General features: G+C 53.3%; 1 protein-coding gene across 2 annotated transcripts; it reads right to left on the bottom strand.

The window, feature by feature from the left end:
* Positions 1 to 771: 771 nt before the first annotated feature.
* Gpr132 (G protein-coupled receptor 132) lies at positions 772 to 18182 on the bottom strand. Of its 2 annotated transcripts, none has more exons than XM_052184899.1 (3): positions 17894 to 18182; positions 7062 to 7152; positions 772 to 3767 (listed from the first exon to the last, which is right to left on the bottom strand). In XM_052184899.1, exons 2-3 carry the CDS (start codon positions 7087 to 7089, stop codon positions 2647 to 2649), a joined length of 1149 nt encoding a protein of 382 aa, XP_052040859.1. In that variant the 5' UTR covers positions 7090 to 7152; positions 17894 to 18182; the 3' UTR covers positions 772 to 2646. The 2 variants fall into 2 exon arrangements, with proteins under 2 accessions (XP_052040859.1, XP_052040857.1); XM_052184897.1 differs by lacking the exon at positions 17894 to 18182 and adding an exon at positions 12305 to 14443.
* Between the last annotated feature and the right edge of the window lie 1255 nt (positions 18183 to 19437).

Below are 19437 nucleotides of genomic sequence, written 5' to 3'. Positions count from 1 at the left end.
ACACACACTCTCACTCACACACACACATACACACACACACACGTTTGTTAATCCTGATTGCGGCCACAAGGTGGCCACAGATCTCCTGGGAAATCCATGTAGTGGAGTGTGGGGAGTCACATAGACAGTGGCCACAGTATCACCAGTGGGAAAACTTTCTGGAATCTTGTTTTCCTTAGTCATTCCAGAATATGTGCTCCTGTTATAAGTAAAATAAGCCCCGTTGGTGTTTCCTGTGTCTAGCCCCCTCTCTACTATGCGTTCTTTTTCCTGACCTTGGGTTTATGATGAGAAGACCCCACAAGGTTAGGAGCCACTGGTCACCTGCCTTCCCCACAGAGACTGTCAGGCCAGCCTCACATGGTCCACACAGGATTCCAATGATACTGTGTTTCTGGGGTGCTGGTCCAGGGGTGATGTCAGAACCCTAAGGCTGAGAGGGGCTAAGACAGGTAGAGCCTACTAGAGAGGGCATCTGGGGCCTGTGGAGGACAGATGGAGGCCCCAATCCAACGTGGGGGCAAGCTACTGCCTCAGAGAAACCATGCCGTTCATCTCGGCCTGCTCTGTACTCGGTGGAAGGGTATGGAAATGGAAGATTGTTTGACTTCGCTTGCCAAGAGCAGTAGAAAACCTTAAGGACCTACAGCCTGCTTCACCTTCCTGCCCTTCACCACTGCCACATAACACTTAAGAATCCCCATGTTCCAAGGGCTCACCTCCCTGTCCTAGGTTTGGCCTTCCAAGTGGAAAAATGTCTGCATACAGAGGTTAAAAAAAAAAAGTTTTATTTTAAGAAGGAAGTAGAGAGACTGTGAAGATGGGACAGTTCTTAAAGTGTTCGCTTCGCAAGTGACGACCAGAGTTTGGATCCCCAGCACCCACACAGAAGATGAGGCGCGGGGCTGGGCAAGGTGTTGTGTGCATTTAATCCCAAGGCAGAGGCTGGGGGATCTCTGTGAGTTTCAGTCCAGTCTGGTCTGACAGCCAGAACCGTAGAGAGAAACTTGTCTCCTAAAAGCAGAACTAAACAAAGCTGAGGCCCGAGGGCACGCACGCACAAACACACACACACACACACACACACACACACACACACACACACTGCCTGCCTGCCTGTTTGTCTGCCTGCCTGCCTGCCTGTACCGCCCCTCTGCTGGCAAGGCAGAGACAGGGATTGCCCGGAGCAGGAGCATGCCTGCTAACTAGTCTAGCCAAATTGGTGAGCTCTGGTTTCAGCGAGAGACCCTGCCTCACTAAATAAGGGGAGAGCAATCAGAGAAGATATCAGGTGTCAACCTGTGGCCTTTGTATATGGGATGTGCGTGCACTCACACACACACACACACACACACACAGCCCAGTCTGCACACACATCCATACAAATAAATAACTAAACACACACACACTAAAGAGGAACGTACAGCTGGTGGTGCAAGCTTATAACCCCACCCTCAGAGGTGGGGACAACAGGATCAGGAGACAACAGGTCATCCTTGGTTTCTTAGTGAGTTTACGATCAGTCTGAGCTACACGAGACCTTATCTCAAAAACACAATAAAAAAAAAATACACCCATCAGTAAGGAAAGGAAGTGGGGAACCGAGTTCTGTCTTTGAGTTCTTCTCAGTACTTCTTAGGAGGAAGAACTGAAGTTAACCTCTGAGGTCACAGTCTCTGTGCAGCATCCGTGAGGTGTGTGCTTTGGGAGGCCTGCCAAGCTCCGGGGTCCTTGGCCCTTGCACTCCAAGTGTATAGGGAGTCCAGGGGCGGGGAGGGGCAGCGTCAGTCCCAACAGGGAGTGATCCGGTGAGGTAGCAAGGGAATGACTCAGCAAGACAGGCTCTTGGAGCAGGGCTGGGATTTGACTCGAGTCAACATTGGGGAAAATGGGGCAGAGTGGGGCCTGCTCTTGGCTTGCCCCGCCAGGAGCCCCAGCCTACCTCCTCTGTGATGTCAAGGCCAGAAGTTGCAAGGCAGAGAAAGATGTGCCAGATGCCAGATATCCCCTTATCTGGTAGCAGCTATACCAACCTAGTCCTGTGGTGTCCGCTAGCACTTCCTAATGTAAATGGTTAAGGGGAGTCCCTGGGGAGGAGCCCTCTGTGCAGGGCTACTAGAGCTGGAACGACTGACCACCATGCTCCATGGCTCCCCTAGAAGACAATCATGTCTACTCAGAACCAGCATCCAATGGGAGCCCTCAGGGTTGGACTCCTGTCCCCTATAACTCTGGCACCAGGGTGGTAACCCTGAATACCGTTCATTTCCATCTCTGTTGAAAGCCCCCAGATGAACCTCGTCAGCCATTGGTCGATGCAGGAAAATAAAGTGCTCTATCAAGTGCCCTGCTGATCAAGAGCTCTCCTGCCAGCCACGCTCCCCGGGTCCCTGGAAGCCTAGGGCTGTGACTGGTGCCCTTAGCAAGTGCCACTTTCCATAGAGGAGAGCCTGAAGACCCTTGACATCTAAGGAACAGATACTTTCAGAGTTGGCGGCCTTAGGAAGGAAAGATCAGCAGCATGGATTCCAAAAAGGCATCTACAGTACTGTGGACACCCACATCTGTGCACATGATCCACCATCCTTTGAGTGAGGTGTCACACTCAAAGGTCCGGGTGGGTGTGACTGGCGCTGGTTTGGAGGCTCAGCAGAGCTCCTCAGGCAGTCTCTCTAGCGAGCACAGCGAACCCAGCTCCACTGACTGTGACCCTGGAAGCTGCGTGGGACTGAGGAAGGTGCTCGTGTCTGCAAGCGCTGAGGGCGAGCGAGTCTCCTCAGAGTTCTTTGAGCACATAATGTCCGTCTGCCTGGACCACTTTTTCCACCCTGTGTGGATTCTGGACACTTCTTGCCGAGAATGGTCGGTAACTAGCACGTAGATGATGGGGTCAGCTACACTGTTGACCGTAGACAGGCACAGAAACACCATAGAGACCGTGTACAGTCGCCGTTCAAAGGCACACACGGCGACCCTGTCTCCTTGGTAGAAGGAGAAGCCGGCAGCTTTGATGAGCAGCACCACGTGATAGGGAGCAAAGCAGACCAGGAAGATGGAGACAACCGCGATGGCAGAGCGCTTCACCTTGTTTTTCTGCGCAGGACTCAGGCTGTCGCTGAGCTTGATGCTCCTGAAGATCCGGTGATTGGTGAACGCCAGGATGCCGAGAGGGACGGCAAAGCCAAAGGTGAAGCGCAGGTAGTGGTAGCTGGCTATCCTGCTGTTCATTCTCAGGGGCTCAAAGCAGTAGCTCTTCTCCACTTTCATGTCAAACACCGGATAGTTAACAAGTCCAACCAGAATCATCACACACGCAGAAACGGTGACGGCAGTCCTCTGGTGGCGGTGGCCCCGGCTCTCCAGCGCATAGACCACGGCCATGTAGCGGTCGCAGGAAATGCAGCAGAGCAAGAGGATGCTGATGTAGATGTTGCAGAAGAAGATGTAAGCAGTCACCTTGCAGGCCTGTGGCCCTAGATTCCATTTGTGCTTATTCTGGATGTACATGATCCACAGGGGCAGCGTGCTGGTGTAGAGCAGCTCGCAGAGAGACAGGCAGAACAGGTAGACGGCTAGCACGTTTCTCCGCAGGACTTGCAGCAGTGTCAGCCAGGCGGTTAGGCAGTTGGCCGGTAGGCCCAGCATGCACACTGCGCTGTACACCACCACCAGGACCACTCTGCTCTCCCCGTAGGACATGGAGCAGGTCTCAGAAGAGGGGACTGAGGTAGTCTGAAGAATAGAGGTGACACCCAGTGTGGTGTTTCCTGTGGGGCAGAAATGACACGGTGGTAGGAGTGTGTGGAACCACCCCCCGCTCGGGGAGATTTATAATAACTAGATAAAGTAAGAAACTCGATGGGGGTGAGGAGGGAGAGATGACTCAGCAGATAAAACAGACTTGCTTCGGACAAGCTGAGGTGTTCTCTAACTTTCACATGTGCACTCTATACATGCATGTCTGCTATACACGCATATTGCACATGCATGTCTGCTACACATACTCAGTGGTACATGCATGCCTGTTACACATGCACACTGCACATACATGCCTGCTACACATGCACACTGCACATACATGCCTGCTACACACACTGAATGGTACATGCATGCCTGCTACACATGCACAGTACACATGCATGCCTGCTACAGACACACACTACACATACATTCCTACTACAGATGCACAGTGCACATACATGCCTGCTAAACATGCTATACAGTCTGCTATACACACTCAGTGGCACATACATACCTGCTACAGATGCACAGTGCACATACATGCCTGCTAAACATGCACACACACATAGCACACATACATGTCTGCTATAGACACTCAGTGGCACATGTATGCCTGACACACACACACAATTAATAAATAAATTATTTAAGTAAAAGAGAAGCCTCACAGACTCCAGACTTGGCATATCAGGAGTTCAAAAGAGTCCAGCTAGGGGCTGGAGAGATGGCTCAGCGGTTAAGAGCACTGACTGTTCTTCCAAAGATCCTGAGTTCAAATCCCAGCAACCACATGGTGGCTCAAAACCATCTGTAACAAGATCTGACGCCCTCTTCTGGAGTGTCTGAAGACAGCTACAGTGTAGTTACATATACTAAATCTTTAAAAAGAAAAGAAAAAAAAAGAAAAACACTACAAAAAAAAAAAAAGAGTCCAGCTAGAGGAAGCCAGTAGGGCCAGGGAGTGGTGAGGACATTCATCAACCCCAGGCCTTGACAGATGTAGGCATGTGAGTTCTCTCCACACCCTCTTTCTCTGGCCACAGTGGCCATCTGGTGGTGAAACCTTCAGCCATGTCGTGGCTCCGATTTGGAGATCCCAAGGACACTGCTTTCTGGTCCCAGGCTGAGACCTGTGGCTCTGGTTGTCCCGGCCAATTGTCCTAGACTTTCTGGGATCTCAGTTGCACACACCGTCCGTCCTCCTCAGCCTGGATGGATTCCAGGACCACTCTGGCCATATGAGTGACAGGAAGCCACCGAAGAACTGCACTGCTCCTCAGGTGAGGGCTCCTTGTTAGGAAGGGGATCTGTCCCCAACCACAGAGCCTCAATCTTCCTTAGGCAACTGATACATTTCCCAGGCTTCCTTTTTAATCTCGATGAAACACACACAGCACAGAACATTCTCTCCGAGTCCTCCATTCCCCAGCATGCAGCTGGCTGTCACTAACTGACTGTCCACTGCGCAGAGTGGAGCCAGTTCTTACCTCAGGAATCTTCTCAGCCTGCAGACCAAAGCTCTTCTAGATGCACACACACACACACACACACACACACACACACACAGAGTTTCCCTCCCTTCCATTCTCCCTGCCTCTGTAGAGTGGCCTCACCCAAATGGATTCATCATCAGTGCAGATTTAGTCTGAGTATAGCATCCTCAGGGGTCATCCACATCATAGGATGTGTCAGAACATCTCTGTTTTTTAAGACAGGCTAGCATCCCACCAAGACACTCCGTGCGTGCACAGGGACATTCTGCAGTGAACATGCACAGACCGTGTGTGCACGGGACCTAGGCCGCTTGCCACCGCTGCCCTGCTGTGAGCAACATGACACTGGCGTCTCTGACTTCTGTTCCTGCTGGCTCCTTTTTTGGGCACACCCAAAAGTGAGCTTGCTGGGTCACGTGGCCACTCTGTTTATTCCGAGGAAGCCTGTGCTACTTTCAAGTGTCTGCTGTGCACCCCCATGTGCAGAGCTCAGGGCTTGCCGCTTCTGCTTTTTCTTTCTTTCTCTTTGACAGTGGCTGTGAGGTTCCTTCCTCCCACAGTCTGGGTGCCCTGGCTCACCACTCAGAGGCTGTTTTCACATCTGGATAGAGAAAGTGAGGTTGAGGTCCCAGAGGTGGTGAGCGGCCTTAGAGCCCAGTGCTAAATCTTGGCATGAGAAACTGTGTGGGGCCAGCAGGCTGAGGGTCAGGGATGAGCCCATAGACAGCTAGAGGGCTTTAGACAGCTCCTTACCTGGGTAGCGCTCTTCCCACTGTGTAAACACCCCCAGGCGGGCATGGGAGTCTGTTCTCCCTCCCTGGTTCAGACACCCCTCTGTCTCACCGCTCCATCCCAGTTCAGGTGGTCCATCTTTGCACCCCACCCTACACTACCCACACACTATGCGGTTTCACAGAAAGCTGTGAGGAGCACAGTCTGGGACCGCCCTGCAACCTTGCTTTTCCCAGCACCACCCGGAACAGCCACAGATTCCCTGGCATGGCTCTGGCTCTTGCCGCCTGCTCGGGCCCATATAAGCCTTTGGATTTTCACTGTGGACACTGGGCCCTGCCACATACACCGTCTGAGGACGAGTGTGACTTCACAACCCCACATTTTTAAGGTAACCCTGGGTTACCTTAGAAACACCTCCCTGGGGCTGGAGAGATGGCTCTGTGGGTAAGAGCACTGACTGCTCTTCCAAAGGTCATGAGTTCAAATCCCAGCACCCACATGGTGGCTCACAACCATCTGTAAAGAGATCTGATGCTCTCTTCTGGTGAGTCTGAAGACAGCTACAGTGTACTTACATATAATAATAAATAAATCTTTAAAAAAAAAAAAAAGAAGAAGAAACACCTCCGTAGGGTAGGGAGGAGCTTCTTGGGTGGACAGAGGGTAAGGAGGGTGCCATTATGGGAAGCCATGGGAAGCTCCTGGTTGACTGCTTACTGGGACCTCCTGAAAGCTCTCTTGGCCACCAGATGGCTTGTGACTCACCATTTGTCACTGTCACAGGAAGTAAGTGTTCAGAGTGCAAAATGTCCCCTCACTCCTGTGCCTGGATTTTTTTTGGTTTTTTGGTTTTTTGGATTTGGGTTTTACAAGACAGGGTTTCTCTGTATAGCCCCGGCTGTCCTGGAACTCACTCTGTAGACCAGGCTGGCCTCGAACTCAGAAATCCGCCTGCCTCTGCCTCCCAAGTGCTGGGATTACAGGCGTGTGCCACCACTACCCGGCTTGCATCTAAGTTCTTGATGGAGCAACTCTGATTCCATTTTTATTACAACAATCTGCATGTTAGGTTCTGAATGATGATTCTCTCACCTGCTGCATTAGTGGGTTCTGATCTCATGGTGGCTCCTAGGTGAGTTCTGTGGACCCCTTTGTGAAGGTGGCTCTGACAGCTTAAAATGACCTGGAGAAAGAGTGTTGAAATGCAGTTAGGTGAAAATGCAAACAAAGCAAAGCAAAGCAAAACAAAACACAACAAAAAGCCAATGAGAATAAACCATCCATCCATCCACCCACCCACCCATCCATCCATCCATCCATCCATCCATCCATCCATCCCATCCATCCACCCACCCTTCTATCCATCCACCCACCCATCCATCCACCCATCCATCCACCCATCCATCCATCCATCCATCCCATCCATCCACCCACCCTTCTATCCATCCACCCACCCATCCATCCACCCATCCATCCATCCATCCACCCATCCACCCATCCATCCATCTACCCATCCACCCACCCACCCATCCATCCACCCACCCACCCATCCATCCATCCACCCATCCACCCACCCACCCATCCATCCATCCACCCACCCATCCATCCATCCACCCATCCATCCACCCACCCATTCATCCATCCACCTACCCATCCATCCACCTATCCCATCCATCCACCCACCCATCTATCCATCCACCTACCCATCCACCCACCCATCCATCCATCTATCCGCCCATCCACGCATCCAGCCCGCTAGCCCGCCAGCCACCCACCCAGCCCGCCAGCCTGCCACCCAGCCCACCAGCCAGCCAGCCAGCCCGCTAGCCTGCCAGCCAGCCAGCCAGCCAGGTGTGCTGTTGCCATACTTGTCATACCAGACTGACTCATTCAACAAAGAGTCTGGAGCATCCCACAGTCAACAAAGGTAATGCCATACAGACAACCGGCACCAGGGAAGCCAGGGGCATCAAAGCATCACCGTGGTACCATGGTTAAACTGTTATCTGATGGTTATAGTTGGCAAAGCTGATGACGCATGAGCTTCCACAGAAGAATTAAGAGTTCCCAAAAGGCCAGGAAATGCCAAATAAGCATGGAGAAAGATCTCTTTGTTTTGTTTTGTTTTTCTGCCCATCAGGCTGACAAAAATAACTAAGCCAGTGTTCTGAAGTCTGAAGACATAGCACCCTGAAGCTACATAATGGGACGGTCTCTGGGTACAGATATTTCAGAGCCTCACTTTGCACTCACTTTCCAATAACCTTAAGAAAGTTTAACTTTGCCAGGCAGTGGTGGCGCACGCCTTTAATCCCAGTACTTGGGAGGCAGAGGCAGGTGGATTTCTGAGTTCGAGGCCAGCCTGGTCTACAGAGTGAGTTCCAGGACAGCCAGGGCTACACAGAGAAACTCTGTCTCAAAAAAACCAAATCCAAAAGAAAAAAAAAAGAAAGAAAGGAAGGAAGGAAGGAAGGAAGGAAGGAAGGAAGGAAGGAAGAAAGAAAGAAAGAAAGAAAGAAAGAAAGAAAGAAAGAAAGAAAGAAAGAAAGAAAGAAAGAAAGAAAGTAAGTTTAACTTTGAGCTTGCTAAAATTCCTCCTAGGGAATTTTTTTCCTGATTAAAAATAATGACCTAAAAAGTTAAGTGTGTCTGACCTGCCTGCTCACCTGCTCCCTGACACACATGGCTGCCCCTCAGGCAGGCAGATAGCCACAGGATTTGCCCGGAGTACACTGGGCCTTCAGGCGTGGCCTTTGGAATCCTGTGGAAGCTGGTCCAAGAGGCCACAGACACCCATATCGAGCCCCGGAGCCTCACAAGACCGCACCAGCTCCAGTTCCTCTGCTTCTTCTCAAGAGTTTTTGAAAACAACAGGAAGCTAAACCATCCACCCGAGATTACAGAGGCCCCTGACCTCTGAAGAAATCTAATACCTCAGCACACCATAAAGAGAGGCGAAGCCAGGAAGGGCGGGAAGAGCCACTGCCAAGCACTGTCCCTCAGCAGGTTCCTGGCATCACCCCACCAAGCCCTGACCAGCTGAGCGCCAGGACAGGTGTCCATCCGTCCCTCTGGGTCTCAGCCCTGAGCAGGCTATGGGCCTTAACAGCGTCCTGGTCACTCTCTGCTCTACATCTGGCACAGTGAGCTTCTTCCCCTTCCAAATTCAAAATACCACTATAATCATGACCCCCATTCTGGAGGATGAGCACTAGTGAATGACTGCATGGAGCCCCAGAGTGAGCGCCGTGGGAGGCCTGCACTGCTGTCCCTGCAACTGCAGAGCCAGCCTAGGGCAGGTCGGTCCCCTTACAGGGGCTGCACCATGTTCATCCTAAGCACCCAGCAACCTTGAGTGTGGGAAAGGGGGGGGTGCTCAGTGCCCAGAAGCCAGATGAAGCAAGGGCTGGACAGACGATGCGACACACTCACACCTCCCTCCTGTGGTGAAGATGCACTGTGGCAAACTGCCGTAGCTGCATGTGCCCGTCACCTGTGGACAGAGCTTGGCCAGGGAGAAGGAGTGGGCTGTTGGGACTGGCTGCTCAGCCTAGACAGAGCAAAGCAGGGCCGTGATAGCCACATCTGGGTCACATCCCCTAACCCACAGAGCTTCAGTGCTGACATCAAAGGAGATCAACCACGAGGCTCAGGCCGGAGCAGACTGCACCAGGACACCGGGGAAGCGGGGAGGCTCTTGAGTCCCTACGCCATAGCGTGACCCCTCACCATGGCTGCTCTTGGGTAGCTGACACAGCTATTGGCCTTGTACGCTCGTCATTATCCCTGGTGCTCTGGGCACGCCATGCCTTAGGCTTGTTCCTTTCCCAACCTGCCGCTTCCCTTCAGTTGTCCTTCTTCCCTGGGCTAAAGGGTCTCCCCTAGAACACCCAGAGCCCCTCCCTCTCCTGGCTAAGCTCCAAGGGTCCCTAACTTAGCCCGATCAGTTGTTTCGGTCAGTACATGTCTTGCAACAACTAGGCTGTCTCTTCCATGGGAAGGGGCAAGGACCCACAGCCCCACGCTCCAAGATACAGGCTTCTCTCAGAAGTGTGGCTGGGCTAGGCCGTCTTAGGAATCCCTGAACTGAGTGCGGATGTGGAAAGACGAGGGAGAAGAGAGGAATCCCTGCATCTGTCTTCTCGGAGAAGCAGCCTCCGCTCTCTGTGTGTTGTGAGGGAGGGGCAGGCTAGCTCTGGGCACTGACTTTTCCTTCTGATGTCCTGGGCTGGGCCATCTTCAGTGCTGTGTGTCATCTGTGAGAGAGCTGGAAATGGCTGACCCCTGAGGGTAGAAGATCATGGCCATCTTTCCTCAGGACTCAGCAACAGCGTGCTCCCAAACCTTCTGGGGCGTGGCAGAGAAGGTCCTACTGTGCTCCTGAGGCCCACCACACCCACAAGGGCCTCACACCCACGGGGTTTACCATAAGGGGTTGTCATGTCTGCCTGGGCTGGTGAACTCCGTTACTCAGACAGACCTGTAGCAGGCTGAAGGTACAGACAGACTAGAAAGTACACGTCATCAAGTGTCCGTTGGACAAAGGGCAGCGCAGCTGGAATGATGACCTTGGCATGTCACTTGTGCCCAGGACCCCCAGATGTTCTCTCTACCTGCCCTAATTCCTTATCCAGCCCGTCTTCAAACCACACCTTCCTGATGGCCTCCTGGCTCCCACCAGCCTGCCCTAGAGCCGCCCCCACACCGTGCAGCCCCTCCCCTCAGTAGACACATCTTGGAGGAAGAGAGGTACTTGGAGTGGCCAGGGTATGCACAGGCATCACGCCACCTGGACGCTCAAGGCCCTTGAGCCCTGCGCTCTGCCACCACCAGCAGTGACGACCGACCGTCCTGTCTTCTGACTGCAGCTTTCCTGACAGACTGGAAAGTACAAAGGGAAGACGTGCCTTGTCTCTGCCTCTCGGAGAGGTGAGCTGCGAGCCGTGGGGTCACCAGCACACTGCCCTACTTCTCTACTACAGGAACCTCTGGTCAATTTGGTTGCCTCCATCTTTCACCTTTCCATCCTCCCACAGGCTTCTCTGGGGCCGGGCGGGAGGCAGCTCGGTGGTAAAGGTGCTTGTCACACTAGCATGAGAACCTATATTTGGGTCCCCCGAACCCACGCACATGCCTAGTTCCTGTGGCAGTCCACCTACAACTCCACCCTCAGAGGGTAGAGATGAGATCCCCAGAGCAAGTCAGCCAGCAAGAGCAGCTTCATCCGTAGACTCTGGGCTTGAAGGAAGGACCCTGACTCAAGGAAGAAAGTGCAAGAGCGACTGGTGATGGTTTTGAACACCGATCTCTGGCCTCCACGTTCACATGCGTGTATGTATACACATATGTGCCCATACACATGGAAACACACACACAAGCACACATATACATGCATATAGAGATAGAAAGAGAGGAGAGAAGAGAGAGAACAGAGAGAGGGGGGGGAGAGAGAGAGAGAGAGAGAGAGAGAGAGAGAAGGGGAAAAGGCAAAAAAAAAATCCCTTTATCCTCATTTCCATCCTCAAACTCAGAACACTGACTCAAATTCAGACCGCCATTTGGCAGCAACTGTTAAACCACCCATGCGAACTACACACCATGTGGATCCGGGGGCCCATCCCCCACACACGCTTCTCAATAAGGCGCCTTTCAGTTTGACTGAAACCTGCACTGACTACTTGTGCCACCTTCCCTCGGGGTATCTCCGTTCCCACCCCTCTGCGTAGGTAACCCCCTAAGACACTGTGCCGTGTGCCCCCATCAGTAAGAGCATAACAGCTGCCCACCATCCTCGGAGGATAGCCTGCACACTCCATGAGTCTGTCCTCACAAATCTAGAAGTTACAAGATCTCCTCTGCCTGGCCTCAGGAGTCAGTTAGTGGCCAGCCCCAGGCTCTAGCCCTTGACCATACAGCCTATCCCAGTGGAGCCCCACTGTTCAACCCTCCTCAGAGCCTGCCTCTATCACTAGGCAACTCCTAGGAAGAGGAACCCCTAGCCCCACCAACCACGCTGCCCAGATGTTCCCAAGGCCTCCGTGGCCCCCAGTTCCCTGTCAGAGGAAGTCCAGTCCTTCCACTCTCATCTGTCTCTACTGTTGGGGTAAAGATCTTCCAGAAGCATCCAGGTAGGTTGGGGAAAGGGCAGTCTGATATACGCTATGTCCCTGTGCCCTTACATAAGTGGGCATGGTCCCCTCTTGGGGACAGGCCTTGGCTAAACACTTTGAGCCAAGCATCTCTATTATACCATCGAATCACATTTCTCTCAGAAACCACTGTGGAGGGCCCAGCCTCCCAGGCCCACTCCCCAGATCTAGGATCCACTGACTTACCCAAGCGAGCTCCAAGGCAGCACAGAGTAGACCGGTCCTGACAGCACTGAGCACCTCTCTACAGGCCCAGCTGAGAGGTTTCAGGAAGTAGTGGGGGGTCTGAGCATGCTCACTCCAAAACTCCCCTAACCACAACGCAGTCAAGCGTAAGGCTTGCATCACTGTGATGACAACGGGCTAGGATGACAGAAAGACAGCTCCAGACCTGTTTGACCTTGCTCTGACGATGGCTCTGCCCAGGAACCGAGAACTGAGAGATGGGGCCTCAAACGGCTCTTCTGGGCAGCCCCACAAGGATTGGACCCCGCCTGCTCCCCAGTCAGGCAGGGCAGGTCAGATCTCCAGCTCTTGACATGCCAGGCCTGGCCTTGTTGGAATACCCACCTGGTGCCCTGTGTGCACTCCACCATGGGCCCGGCATCCTAGCCGATACCCTCCTGGGGGCAGAGCCCTTGGGTTGGGGGGGGTACACCTCCACCCCAGCTCTGTCTGAGAAACCATCCTTTATTTCAGAACAAAGCCTTCACCCAGGAGCTCTACAAGTAAGTTCCCTTGTGAGAGCCACATAGAGGGTAAATATGTGGCAGTACTGTGGCAGCTCCTGCACTGAGGGCTGCTCAGGCTGACGGGCACAGCAGCTTCTAGTGGCCCTGGGCTCACACATCTTACATCCAAATGTAACCTGTTTTCTCTGGAAAAAGCCAGGCGGCCACTGCTGGTACCTACTGCTAAATTAATCACACTCAGCCCAAAGGCTGACTCTAGGCTTCGGGGGTGGCAGCCCCATCACTGACAGCTCCCAGTGTCCTCAAAACTGAGGGCAGAGCTGGCCTTGGCAGCCTGTGTGCAGTTACCCCTTTGGAAGCGCTAGCTGACCACACAGAGCCTCACAGAGCAGTTTGAAAGGTCATGACCCAGACAGCAGATCCCCACTGAAGTCCAAAGACGGGGGAATCCCTTTACTTTGGCCCCGAGAGTCATGCAGGGCTTTGAGGCAGTGAGGCTGGAGGCCTCCTTCTTTCTTACCCCATCCCTAACAGACATTTACATATTTGTGTGGGTGGCAGTGCAGTCCCTAGAAAGCTGGCCCTCCGGGGTGTGCAGCAGGCAGCTGGCATGCGGGCCCGAAGGCAGTCCGTCTTCATGGGCCATGACCTTCAAGGAATCCAGTGCACAGGCAGGTCCTCCCTGGGCTCTGACCACGATGCCACCGCCCCCAGCACTTGACCTCTCCTGACCAGATGCCACTTATACCTGACCTCTGGGGCGGGGCAACGGGGGTTTGATGGCTCTGGCACAAGTGGGCGTGGCTTCCTGGAACCTGATCAGCCCTCACTTCCATTCCCCAGGAGGAATAGCGACTGTCTCTTCCCATTCTCCAGGTGGGCCTTAGCAACCTTCTCAAGTTTGTTCTTTCTTCTTGTGGCCGCACTCTTGCCTGCCTGCCTGCCCCGGAGACCATGACATGGCAAATCAGACAGGTCTCTCAGCATTTGACTTTAACGGTTGATCATTATAAAATGGCCGTTTGACCCCTCTTTAGGCATGAGTACTTCCTAGGTCTCGCCGTCATCTCCAGAACCTTTTACCTTGTAAAATCGCAAGTCTGTGCTCAGTAATGCCACTTCGACCTGCTGTCCAGTTTGACCTGCTGACTCTATGAAGGTGACCAGTCTAGGGACCTCAGCACCCGCAGCATCAGACACGGTTGTCCTGCATGCCTTGGTCGCGTGGCTTAGCCCAGTGTGTGCTCTGGAGTCACCCAGCTGCAGCAGGTGTCTGAGCGCCTCTCCCTAATGGCCGGATAGTGTTCCCCTGTGAGAAGAATGTAGGTTGCTTCTCTGTTGTCTGTAGATAGACACGTGTCACCCATGGATGGAGACATGGGCCACTTCTCCCCTGAGACCTCTGTCTTAGTCAGGGTTTCTATTGCTGTGATGAAGCATCATGACAAAAAAGCAAGTCAGGGCAGGAACTCAAGCAGGGCTGGAACCCTACGGCAGGGGCATCTGCCGCTGAGGCCATGGAGGAGGGCTGCTTCCTGCCTTGCTCCCCGCGGCTTGCTCAGCCTGCTTTCTTATATCTCCCAGGACCACCAGCAAAGAAGTGGCACCACCCACCATGGGCTGGCCCCTCCCCCACTGATCACTAATTGAGAAAATGCATCACAGCTGGATATTATAGAGGTGTTTTCTCAATTCAGGATTCCTCCTTTCAGATGACTCTGGCTTGTGTCAGTTTGAAGTAAGACTGACACAAGCCACTGCGAGATTTATGGATTTTTACATCCTTGGCATGTTCTTGTCAAATAGTCATTATTCTTTTTCTTTTTTTTTCCTTTTCCTTTTCTTTCCTTTTTAATGTCTGTGGGTATCTGCTTTTAGGTATGTCTGTCTTGGCCTTTTAGGTATGTCTCACAGGGGCAAGAAGAGGGCACTGGACCTCTTGGGACTGGAGTTCAAAATGCTGTGAGCCACCATGTGGGTGCTGGGAATTGAACTCATGTCCTCTGTAAGAGCAGCCAGTGTGCTATTAACTGCTGAGCTGTCACCCCAGCCCCAACAGTCATTTTTCTCCATGACACGGAAGTGGCCCCACCTTAGACAAGCTGCCTCTGTGCTGGTGACCGCATGGTCTGTCTCCTTAGGGCTGTCAGTGTGGTCACCTGTTTCCAGACACCTAGCTGTCTGTTGGGTTTATGGTGTGTTAAAAGGATACACGATCCCACAGCAGAGATGGGAGTGCTCATGGTTTAGCCTCAGCCCCCCTCTGCCTTCCTCTCACCATCATCTGTCCCGCAGAGGAGAGTTCCGTCCTCCCTTTTCCCACATTTGGGCCTTACTAATGCCAAGGGAGACTGGAAATAGAGGTTTCTATGGAGTTGGCCTATTGTATACAAGAGAGCAAGAGGCCTCTAGTCCTAGCAAAGGAAGTATCGAAGGGTCACGCCCAACTCAGAAGAGGTTGCGGAAGGGAGGGGCTTTTGAGACGTGTCACCCAAGGGCTTGCCAACTCTCAATGCCCTGGTTCCTTTGACAGGGGTGTTCTCCAACTATGAATCACAAGTCAGTGCTTTCAACAATGTTCCATTGTGCCCCAGCTGGGCCCAGGCTGCTCTTACCCAGAACCTCTGCAGTTACACCTAATCCCTGGGGGGTTCTTCCCCAGCGCTGACCGGGTAGCTCCCAAGACTCTCAGAAACCAGCCCCAGATCTTTATCGTGCTGCTTGAGTTCTGGCCTTGGAGACTATTTTCCCAGTGTCAGGGAGGGAGGGAGGAACTGAGGCCCTTCCCCTTGAGTTGACCAGAATCACCCCGAGCAGCTCTCTTCTGCTGCCTCCTCACCAGGGGAGCGGAAGGGATCTGTGGACAGGGACCAGAGGAAGCATCCAAGGGCATGGACTTACTAAGCACAAAGCCAGAGACTTCCAGGAGTTCTGCTGCCTATGTCCAAGCACACATCCAGGGATGGCAGTCTATGAGGGGCAAGGAGCCCCAAGGCATGGTGGGGAGACCAGAGTGCTCAGGGGGGCTTACGGCAGCTGGGGCGGGTGCAGGAACCTGCTCTGAGACACCTTAGGAGCAGTATGTTGACTAGCTACCCTTCTTAGTGTGGGAATCTGGAACATTCCATCTCTGCTTCTAGAAATAACCCAGGAAGATTCCAGGTTGGCCCAGTCAGGGTCCAGAACCTACTCCCAGACCTGCCGAGCCAGCCACACTGGCCATGAACAACTATGGAGGCTGGGGTAGAGCTGGGTCCTTAGCTGGGACAGACTGGACGTAGCTCTGGCCCTGCCTGGCACCCATTCTTCCCCCCTCCTCCCTATCACATTTGACCTCAGACATCTGGTTACCTAGTCTGAGGAGACCCCACCTGTGGTCACACCTCTCCAGAGCTCCGCTCTTAACTCTCTCCTTTTCTCTGCTTTGTGATAGAGTCAGTGTGGCTCTGAGAAGCAGACGTTACAGACCGTTATATCCCATAGCTCTGGGTCTCAGCTTCTCATCTGTTACGTGCGAGCCCCTGGCAGGGACTGGAAACAACAGGAAGGGTCTGAGAACCTAAGTCTCCTTTGGGACTAGAGCCCTGGCTCTGTGGTCCTTCCTCTGGTTCCGCTCCCCCCTCCCCCGCACATCTTTTCTGTCCCTAATTCCATCTCGCGACTCATTGGTCACCCTTGATGCTCTCTGAAGGACGGAATAGCGGCAAGGATGATCCTTGAGGCTGGCAGTCTCGCACGCCAGCCTGAGGCTGAGACCAGAGCCGTTTGGGGCTAGTGGGCACCTTGCAGGACCAGCTCCCAGGTCCCAGGGAGGGGGGTACAGAATACCTTTTAATGACCAGCCCCTAGGGTAGCAGGAGGGGCCTGATCAGTGAGGACCTACTATGTGCAGGCAAAGCAAAGACATGTCTTCTTCCCTCCACCCCAGGAAAGACCAGTGCCCTCTCCACCACAGCCCATCTCTCAGGCCTCTATGTTTTAGTCCCACAAGCCCTCAGTGGACACCCTCAGTGCCCAGATCCATTCTCAGCAGCTTCCAGGAACTGTCTGTGTTTACCCTAAAGGTCTCTTGAGAAAGGAAAAACCCTAGCGAGAAAGGCCACCCGCAGATTTTGGTACTACCTGCTCCAAGGGTCTTTCCCATGAGTCAGCCTGCAGCTTGCATTGAAATGCAGCACACAGCACACAGTGTGGGCCCACTCCTGGCCACACAATCCCAAGCTTCCTGGAGATAAGCACACAGAAGAAAGCCTCTAGCATCCCTCTTTCAGTGGGGTGACCTGGCTACCCTTGCAGATCCCATTTCTGCATCACCTGGTTGTCAGCCATGTCAAAGGCCCGAGGGCAGACTGGAAATAGGAAACTGGAAACATGGGCAGCCGGACCTACCTCAGCTGGTCTCTCCGCGCCCAGGGACCTTCCCTCCTGCCCCAGCACCAAAGCCACCCAACCCTCAGCCTGGGATCACACCTGGAGGCCTTCACCCAGCATAGGGGACCGCCATCACCTCTACCACCAAGGGAACAAGTCACATCTCTGGAAGTACACGAGGGACATGCTGCTGCTGCTGCTGTTGGGTGAAGCCCAGGAATACTCACTCCTTAAGGCCCAGCACAGGACACCCCTCCAGCACCCCAGTGTCCATGGTCCTGGATGGGAAGCCTGTTATTGTGAAGGCTGTTGTGGCCAACACAAAAGTTGGAGTAGGCTCTAGTAATGACCCCAGGTAAGATGATGAGGCCTGGGTGGCTCTTGTGCCATGCCCTGTCTCCTTACCACACCCAGCCAGGTGAGTCTGCAAAACTGGGGGACCTAAGCTGGCAGCGGACAGAGGACAGCACGGCCATAGGAACACACAGAGGGAAAGGCTCAGAGGACCTGGAACAATCTTCCTTCCCTCCCTTTGCCAGTGAAAGCAGAAATGACCTCGGTGGGGGAACAACTAGGGCCAGGGTTGCCCTGGCTACTGTGGTTTGGTCTCTTCTCTATACCACACACCCATGACGCCATCTCAGACGTGCAGATACGGTAGTGAGAACCCATTTACCAAAGTGCCCCGCTAATGTCACCTCTCTGTACTTACCAGAAACAGGTCATTGGGGCTACAGCCACCTTAGTTCTCAAAGGCTGGAGATCCCTCCGGGTTGTTGACTGGTTGTGGGGTCCCCTCACCCGTAACCAGCAAGGGAAGTCTAAGGCTAAAGTCACCAAGTTCCCCCTAAACACTGCAATGTCTGGAGTTGATGAGCTCTCCGCCCTACAGGACCCCTCCTAGTCACATGGGCAGACCTCGTCCTAAGCCTGGGAGTCTTGCACCATATGCTTAATGAAGCAATACCTAACCCAGGGACACATGGGGTCTCTCAGGCCGCACCGAGGAGAAGATTTGATCAGGTGAAGCAGCTCTGCTTCCTGTCCCTTCAACTACAGATGGCCAGGCTCTGTGGCTTCCTTCCGGGGTAGTAGGTAAGCCATGCACCCCAAAGTCACGCCTCCCTCCTCCCATTGAAACCCCAGCTGCTTCCTCACTTGCCCACAAGATCAAGATGCTGGTGGATACACACAGGAGCAGAATCAGACACTTACCCATTAGCTCACACCCGCCTGAAGAAGCCTCACGTGTCTCCATGCCAGTTACGTGTGTACACCCCCTGGGCTGCCCTTACTGCCCTGTGACTTCAAGCAGGCCGTCTTACTTTCTGGGGCTGGCTCCCTGGTGACAGGTGAACAGGCGCTCAGCTGCGCAGTTTGTGGGTGTTCCTCTCAATCCGGGGGATCATCTCTCCAGGGCTGCTGGCCAGTCGAGCCACCACCTTGCCAGAGAGCTGCAGTTGCCCCTGAGGCCAGCATGCTGTGAGGTTGCAGGGTACTGTTCCACCGCTAAACCTTCCACTTGCAAAACTGGTCCTTCTGATGCCCAATTTGGGCCCAGGAATCTTTGAGCTATGGCTTCGGTCTGTCCGACGGAAGACTGTCGGGGCTTTCATTTCTTCTGGGAGCCGTATTTCTCGTGTGCTTGGTCCATTTCATCTACTTCCTACATTGTGGCTCTACAGTTGTATACACTAGCGTCTTTGGGGATATCTTTTCATTTAAAAACCTATTTCGCGTTTATTTACTTACCGTGGGTGTGTGCGTGCCAAGGCACATGGCGGGAGGTCAGAGGACAACTTTCAGGAGTCGGATCTCTCCTTCCACCTTGTGGTGTCTGGGGATTGAACTCACATCGTGAGGTTGGGCAGCAAGGGCCTCAAGGTGTCAAATCATCTCCCTGGTCAGTTGTTTTGCACTGTTTGATCTGCACAGAGAAAAATCACCTCCCAGTGCTGGTTTAACAGTGATGTAGCTACCACGCTCATGAAAGTTCTTGTCCTTCCTCAGTCTCTCCCTCCCTCCTTCTTCCTTCCTTCCTTCCTTCCTTCCTTCCTTCCTTCCTTCCTTCCTTCCTTCCTTCCTTCCTTCCTTCCTTCCCTCCCTTTTTCCTTCCTTCCTATTTTTCTTCCTTCTCTCTGGTTTTGCCTGTCCAGAAGCCTGTTGGTTCTGGCTTCTCCTGTAGAATTGCTTTGGGAAGTCGGCCCACGGGTGAGAATTGCCAGCAATACTCCCTTTCCCCCCACTAGGTGGCGC

The sequence above is a fragment of the Apodemus sylvaticus genome, chromosome 6 (assembly GCF_947179515.1).
Source record: "Apodemus sylvaticus chromosome 6, mApoSyl1.1, whole genome shotgun sequence".
In the NCBI taxonomy this organism is placed as follows: Eukaryota; Metazoa; Chordata; class Mammalia; order Rodentia; family Muridae; genus Apodemus; species Apodemus sylvaticus.
Note: the sequence above shows the minus strand (reverse complement) of the source record. Positions and strands in the feature narration are given on the sequence as shown.

What these genes read in the sequence shown, in the direction of transcription:
- Gpr132 (XM_052184897.1), bottom strand. Translation starts at nt 12,463, where the DNA reads ATGCAAGCCTTACGCTTGACTGCGTTGTGGTTAGGGGAGTTTTGGAGT. An exon ending in CTGCCTTGGAGCTCGCTTGG is followed by an intron (nt 7,153 to 12,304) that starts GTAAGTCAGTGG and finishes CTCTTTCTCCAG; the next exon opens with GTCATTTTAAGCTGTCAGAG. An exon ending in AGAACCCACTAATGCAGCAG is followed by an intron (nt 3,768 to 7,061) that starts GTGAGAGAATCA and finishes TCTGCCCCACAG; the next exon opens with GAAACACCACACTGGGTGTC.